The 8,514-nt window shown below is 32.2% G+C and overlaps 1 protein-coding gene across 1 annotated transcript; it reads right to left on the reverse strand.

Annotated features, from left to right (window-relative positions):
- Positions 1-3,053: 3,053 nt before the first annotated feature.
- Positions 3,054-3,736, reverse strand: LOC112417093 (uncharacterized). Its single transcript, XM_024771985.2, has one exon. The coding sequence runs from the start codon at positions 3,491-3,493 to the stop codon at positions 3,107-3,109; it is 387 nt and encodes a 128-aa protein (XP_024627753.1). The 5' UTR covers positions 3,494-3,736; the 3' UTR covers positions 3,054-3,106.
- Between the last annotated feature and the right edge of the window lie 4,778 nt (positions 3,737-8,514).

The following is an 8,514-nucleotide window of genomic DNA, read 5'->3' on the forward strand; positions in this document are numbered from 1 at the left end:
AAGTGTAGGATGTTAATATCTAACATTTCTTTAAAGAAAACTTCTACAGATCGATGGGTGTGGAGGCTCCGTCGAATGTTATACAGTTAGTGGTGTTTACCATATGCTCACCAGTCAACCAGTTCAGACAACAAATGTGATATCATATTTAATTTGGCACAAACAAAAGTTCCTTTGAAGGTCTCTGTTCTTGTGTGGCGCCTCATCCGGAATAGATTGCCAACAAAGGATAATCTGTTCGCTCATGGAATCATTCCTCACGGCAATCATCATTAGGGCTGGACAAGGACCCGTGACCCGGCCCAAACCGAAAAAAACCGAGGGGAAAACCCGAAACTGAGCGGGTTAAAACGGGTCCTCGGGTCAGCGGGTTACAGATACGGGTATACAAGGGTTTACATGGGCAGAGGCGGGTAAAGGATCTTCACCCGCGGGTACCCGAACCAGCCCGAGTTACACTACAATATTTTTATTTATTCACATTTGAAAACCAGGTTGTAGTATTTCCTCTTTTGAGAAACACAACCTGCAAAACCACACATAAACTGCAAAACCACTACTCTTTCTTGAAAACTGTTGGCTTTCTCTCTCTCTCTCTCTCTCAGTTGTATTGCATTTATTTTTATTATATACAATTAATTGTTTCGAAACAATTTAGCATTATAATAATAACCTTTTTTGACTAATGTACTACTTTATATCATATTTATTAATATTGACCACCAGTATTTATTTTCCTTTAATTTTCATTTAAAGCTACCTGTAAACCTGAATCTCTCTCACTACTTCTTCAAACGCAAACGCATGCTTCATCATCTCATTGCTTCTCTAGACTATCTTCTCTAAGCTAACAACATGCTCTATCACTCTCTTGTTTTTCGATGGACTATCTTCCTCCTCTGTCCTCTTCTTTAGCTTCTTTTTAATCTCATTCTTCTCAAATCTCATTTTTCTTGGTCTTCTTCATCTTGGTTGGTGTGTTGATACATACACAGATCGGAGGATACTATACTGTTTTTTCATTTTTTTTTCTCTGAATCTTCAAAACCGCACATACCCGCTCGATAAACCTGTGGCCCGAAAGACCCAAACCCGTACAAACCGAAGAAGAAAAATGGGTAGAAATGGGTTGCTACACACAAACCGCGGGTTGGTATGGGTTGAAGGTTTGGGCCCGAACCCTCCCGAACCCGTCCGATGTCCACCCCTAATCATCATTGTGTGGCGGGATGCGGCGAGGTCGAAACAGCCCAAAATCTGTTAATTTCCTGTCCGATTTTTGCAGGAATTTGGGGACATATTCGGTCCTAGTTGGGAATAGTTTCAGCAGAGCCTTTTCGAGTGACAGAGCATTTTTATCAGTTTGTTTACTCAGCAGGTGAGTTGCGTGTCGATTGGTTATGTTGTCTGTCGATTGTGTGGAATGAAAGAAACATTTAGATCTTCAAAAATACATAGAGTATCATTCATCAATTGGTAGAGAAAGTCAAATTACGATCCTTTTGGTGGATGAAGTCATTTAATTTTTCTATCCGGCCAAATTTTCATATGCAGTGGTCGAGCGCTTTTGTTTGTTTGAACATTGGCTAACCTGTGTTTTATCTTTTTCTATGGCCGTGTAATTAGAGCTGTCAAAACGGACCGGCCCGTTTAGCCCGAATAAATATAGGGCTTGGGCCTAAAATATTGAGCCCGAATTTTAATAGGGCTTTTAGCCCGGCCCTTAAAACCCGGTACCCGTTAGGGCTAGCCCGAATGGGCCGCGGGTAGCCCGTTAGCCCGCATAACAAAAAAAAATTCTATAAATTATATATATTTTTCAAATAATTATTTACTTAGTTGATTATCCATGTAAAAAATAAAAGTGAAAATTCAATGAATTAACACAAATATAAATGTAATATAAAATTATATTTATTCATTTCGTTATTTATAGTTTTAAAGATCGAATATATAAATATCTATAACCATAACATAATTAATTTATTTAAAATCATTTTCCTCGTCGTTTTAGTTTACAACGTTTGTACGAAAATGTTTACAATTTACTTTTGTGCTAGACATTATTTAAACATATTAAAAATATTATTTATAAAAAAATTATAGTAGTGTTTTATAGTACTTTTTTAAAATAAAAAATATATAATTTTTAATACGGGCCGGCCCGTTTAGCCCGCGGCCCGTGTACTATATTTCAAACCCGTTTTGTCAACCGGGCTTTTTGGCCCAGCCCGCTAAAGCCCGAAGCCCGCTAGGGTCGGCCCGTTTTGACAGCTCTACTTGTAATTGTGTAATTTTGAGCTAGCACACCTTGTGCTTGAGAATTCTCCTGATTACTAATATATTCCATTTTTTTTGTTAAAAAAAAATTAATCATCGTTAACACCAATAAAACTTCATATCTATAGTATTTAAGTAAGATTAATCTAAACCAAATCAACCAATACACTATAGTTAGTAACAAAATCGACAATTGAAAAATCACACTACACTATACAAATAATAATGAAGTTTTTTGAAGGAAAAAACAATAATGAAGTTGTCAGCAATTTGAAATGGTATAAAAGAACCGTCTATCGACCTTATCCACCGAACACTAAATCAATCTTTGAATTAATGCTATTGCTACATATGGTAATCTAGAAATAGCTCTAGAAAAATCAAAATGAAGAAAAATTAAACGCGTATATACCAAACTGGAAAATTCCGCGTTACGTATAGACAAATAACACCTCACTCACCATGCAAATAATTCATGAACCAATTCATATACAGTCTGTCGTATACTTAACTTGCAAACACAAACAAAGAAAAACAATTAATAGTATCTATCAAAATACAAAATTGCAATTAAAATTGTCAAAAAAGAAAAAAGTAATAATATTTTTTAACAAATGTGGAAAATAATTTGTTATTTTTATTTGACCCATTATTCCTCCAAGTCACATCACACACCGTCCTAGCTAAAAACACAAGCAATATAATAATCCATTGTACACTATATATACACAAGCAATATCATAGTTCTTTTCTATCCATTACCAATTCTCCTCAACTCAAATCTAATCATCTTTCACTACTCATTTTTTTAGTTCTAAATTTCTAATTAACATTTTTCTCTCTCAAAAAATATATACAACATGGGTTTTTCTTCAATCAAATTGTTTGTGATATTAGGTCTTTTGGCTACCTCATGCCTAGCACAAGCTCCTGCACCAGCACCCACACAATCATTATCACCAAATTCAGCACCAGTTCCATCATCCTCCACAAGGTCACCAACACCCTCTCCTGCAGTTTCTCCTTCAACCTCTTCTTCTCCAGGCCCAAGCCCTAACACATCTTCCCCACCAGCACCAGGCTCAAATAGCCCAGCATCAGGCCCAGGTGGGCCCGGACTAGAGCAGCCAGGAGCTGAGTCACCCTCTGCTGCATTCTCTATTAGCAACACTTTTGTTGCTGTTACCGCATTTGCTGGAATCTTCTTGTCCATGGTTTTAGCTTAATGGGTCTATACATATTTTTTTTATTTTATTTTTATTGAATTCATGGTTTAGTCGGTTGAGAATTCTATTTATTTATTTTTTATAGGCAATAAATTGTTAGTTTTCTTTTGTTGAATAAATTAATAAAATGTTAGTGATTGATGATGATATTATATCATATTAGTCTTTTTTTTGTTTCTGAATTCACTCGATTATATTAAAAAAAAAAATGCTAAAATATGATTTTGGTCCCTGCAAATATAGTGAGTTTGGGTTTTGGTCCCTGGTAAAAAAAAGTTTTGAAATTCATCCCTGCAAAATTTTTTATTTTTTAAAATAGTCCTTGGACCCACTTTATTGATGATTTGGCTGATTTTTGCTCAGGTGGCAGATGATGACTGTACATACGTTGATACATGTGGCATTTAAGTTAATTTAAATATTTATAAAATAAAATAATAAATCAGAAATTGGTTTTACTTTTTTTTAATTATATTTTTTATTTTTAATCAACCTTTTATTTTTGTTATAAAAGTCAATCATCTTCTCCAAATATCCAACAACATACACAGTAAAAAATCTTCAAACAAACCCAAATTAGTGACAAATCAAACCCAAATTCAAATTTAGTCAACTTCTCCAAATTCAATCAAACCCAAATTCAAATTAATTATCTTTTCCAATACAGTAACGAAAAGCTTCAACCAACAAAGTAATGCTTTCAATTCACTAATCAATCCACTCTTGCACCATCACCGGACCCTCCAATTCCACCTTTTTTTTCAACAAAACTCAATCTGATACCCTCTTCTCCCTTTCCACTAACTTAAATGACACCAGAAGATTAAATGGGTTTACACTTGTTTAGAGATTAATAAATATGAGTTAAGTGGTAACATGCTTCACTGTTTGTGTTCTAATGAAGGATCCAAAGGTTCACTTACCTAGTGTAAAAGAGATTCTATTTGTAATTCTAGATCTGTTGGTGTTGTTGAAGAAGACATGAAGAAGATGAGAAGAGGGAGAAATGTCAGACCCAAAAAAATAAACAGAAATTAGGTTTGGATTGAAGAATAAAGGCTAAAGGTAGGTGTGGTGGATACAAGTATGATGAAGATGATGGATGGAGGAAGATGACGGATGGATGAAGATTGACGGAGAAGAATGGGAAAATTGGAAACCCTCCCCTTTTTTTAATAATTTTATTTTAGTTAATTTTTTTTTATAAAATGTTAAAATAAGTTAAATACCAGTCTGCGCCACATGTACAAGATTGTACCGTCATCATCTGCCACCTAAGCAAAAACCAGCCAAATCATCGGTAAAGTGGGTCCAGGGACTATTTTAAAAAACAAAAAAATTTGCAGGGATGAATTTCAAAACTTTTTTTTACTAGGGACCAAAACCCAAACTCGCTATATTTGCAGGGACCAAAAACATATTTTAGCCAAAAAAAAAAATCACTCTATTATGTAGATGATGAATTGATCATCAAGATTTTCATTCAAGTCTCTTTAAATTCAATCGTCATTTCAATTCATGTCCTTCTATTTTATAGTGAATCATCTAGCAAACTATTTTTAGCCAATTATTTTAAAAGTGTCTACCACTTGATTTGATTCCAGACATTCCTCTAAATAAGTTTTCCTTCAAAACAACAAATGTGATGAATCTCATCCACTTGAGCAAAGCACGAATGAGTTATATTTATACGCAACAACGGTCCAATAATAAACCCACAACATTTTTAGAACCACTCTAAGCAATTAAGCTTATATGTACTTTTAATCCATCTTCTTTCAAAATAAAATAAAAAAGTCCATCTATTTAAAATATGTATATATATGAAATTGTGATCTCCTATTTCAAAAAATCATATTTTCGCACCCTATTTGACTTTAAAAAAAAATAAAAAATTGTTATGACTTATTTTTGGATCATTTTTCTTATAATGTAGTCCGTTCTTTTATGACTTGGGAGATCTTATTAAACATATTTTTGTTGACATAGATATTCACTGTAATCTGATAAGTGTTGTCATTTTATAAGTGAATATGTCACGTCATAAAAAATACTAAAAAAAAATGAGACAGGGATAAAAAAAAACTGATTTTTAAAAAACAAAACGTAAACTTTATTTTATAAAAATAGAGGGATCAAAATTCATTTAAATCAAACAATTATTTGATGAAAACCATTTAAATCAAACAAATATTTGATGAAAACCTTACTCCAAGCTATCTCTAGACCATGATAGATCCCCCATAACTTTGCTTCTACCATTGAGCACGTTCTTAAACTCGAAGCAAAACTATAAATACACCCAATTAGCATGTTACTCAAAATAGTCACAAAGTCTTGAGATGGATCCACCCAATTGATGTGTGAGAGGGCAGCCCATACCAATCGAGTCACCAATATTAAAGATCTCAAATTCTTTATAGTATTCCTTTCCGTCATATTTATATGAAAAATTTAAGTCAATAAAAGTTTACGTATGTAGTTAAAAATTCAGTCTAGATACATCAATTTTTGTTGACCAAACTTTCTTTTATAAATAAAACCGAATGGAGTAATACATATTTTCCCTTTAAAAGACTAAACGCCAAATACACATCAATCATCTCTCCAAAAACTAAACTCGAGGTAACATATTACACAAATTGCTCATCAAACAATTATGCCAGCTCTTTGAGGAAAATAATTGAGTATTAGAAACAAGGGTTAAATGATGTTTACTCCTTTCATTTGGCGAGTTTTGGCAACTTTATAATTAAGATTTTTTTATTTTGAACCTTCATGACATCAAATTTCAAAATTTAATTAAGTTATTTTCGTCCCTTGTAATTGGAGCAAATTTTGGTTTACCCCCTTGCCATATCATATATTTTGTTCCGTCAAAACTTATGAAGGTCCCAAATCAAAGAATCTTCAAATTACAAGATTAGAATCCAAAGTTTTTTTTTATAAGGAAATAACGCGAAACTCGCCCAAATAACGCGGAATCATTTTACCCTAGAAATCTTAATATAATGTTGCTTCAAGATGTTCATCAACAATCTTGTATACATTGTTTTAGAGAAATTGAAACCTCTGGTTACTAATTCGTAAGTTGTTCAAAGACAAGCACGATTTTGGATCACATTTTCAAATGGATGGAATGATATAGGTTGGGTTGATGAATATGGTCGATAACTTTCTACTATTCAAAGATGTATGCAAAGGGAAGAATTTTAAGAATCAAAGTTTGGAACAATAGTCGTTGTCACGTTAAGGTTTTCACAATTTTGGCCATGACGAATGTTGCGACATCATATACGGTTGTCGTGGTGTGAATTAATCTTTTAATATATAATAACATAAATTATTCTTTTTACCCATTATTATAGATGTTTAAAGTAAATATAATAATAATAATAATAATATGAATAATTTAGTAGCTATTATCAACAATATATTCAACAAAGATTGTATACTTAAGATTCATGCTAAAAAGGATTCAAAAAATGAAAATAAGTGATAAGTTTTTATGTAAAAAAGTTACTTGTTAATGTTTTAATGTGTTAAATATACTATTGCCAAATATAATTTCCTCTTTAGCCTTCGTTACAAGTGCCCTTAGGATATCTATTAGAATTTCCATATCATTGGACAAAATTCGTGATAAATTAACTACATTAAATTCACAGCATAAGAAACCGCTAATACATTTGAAAAGACTGAAGAAAAAATATTGATTACATCACTAATCATCACATGTTAGAACGACATGCATGATCATAACTTCAGTTATCACATTTATAACTTTTATTTCCACTTCCTATAAATACATAATCAAATAACCTAGAGCTTATTATTGGTGGTTCAATTTGTTGTTAGTCATATGAAAAACTTGTTTACGAGCCATTGTAATTCATATGAGGTTGGTTATAACATGGTGCATTCGGGTTATGCATGAATCAATGATATCCATGCAACATATAAAAAGGTTATTGGTAATATGATGGATGAATCAAAATCATATTAGCACGAGGAAGAATCATCTAATGGAGTCTCTTCATGCTTTCTACTTTTACCATGTCTTGCTCGACCTCTGCTACTACCATTAACAATCATATTAGCACGTGGATCTTTTTCCATTCTACGGGGAAACATATTTTGATCATGCCTAACATATGATTCTTTTTTAAAAGAACGAAATGACCTTTCACTTATTTTATGTATTTGTTCATGAGTACCATTGCAACCATTTCCAAGACCAACACCCTAATTCTACTTTATAAATACTAACTCATAGACAATGGGTCAGGTACGCTCACTTCTATCCACATATACCTATCATTCAACAATGCCTACTTACTTGATTATAAGTTAAAATCAAATTATTTCATATCAATCAATATTGTCAAATATAACATAATATAAGTAATTATTACACTCATTAATTACTATACTATCATGACCTATTCATTTGAGATTTATACTTTTCAAAGTAGTTCCTTTTACTCCATTCTTAAACTCTTTGAACAAATTCAAAGATGTATAGCTTGTGTCCAATACACATATAACATATTCACATCTATTAAGCTCATTAGTAATGTAGATGAAGTAAGAGAAATAAAACATATCTAGAAAATATGTTTAGTAGTCTATCGACTTCCCACAAGAATGTAATTCTAATAAATTATCAGATGTTCTTTCATAATTTTTAATAATATTTTACTTTTTGGTGTTGCATTAGGTAGTAAGGGGGCAAATGTGTCAACCTAGTTGGAATGTCTCCTCTCCATCTTTTCAATCTTTTTTATTATAAAATAATAATAATTAATTATTAGATAAATCATACACAATTGATTTTCTCACTTTTACTTATATTAAATACGACTCTTGTAGTCATGTATATCAATCACCAAGAAACATAAACAACCAACTACATACATATCAGTCACAAACAATACCAGTGACTAACTACATGCATGACTCTTGAATATATTCTCCATGTATTAAATATATAATGAATATTATATAT

This window comes from Medicago truncatula, chromosome 8 (genome assembly GCF_003473485.1).
Source record: "Medicago truncatula cultivar Jemalong A17 chromosome 8, MtrunA17r5.0-ANR, whole genome shotgun sequence".
Lineage (NCBI taxonomy): Eukaryota > Viridiplantae > Streptophyta > Magnoliopsida > Fabales > Fabaceae > Medicago > Medicago truncatula.

Excerpts from the sequence above, each read along its gene's own strand:
- LOC112417093 (XM_024771985.2), bottom strand. The coding sequence starts at position 3,493 with ATGGACAAGAAGATTCCAGCAAATGCGGTAACAGCAACAAAAGTGTTG.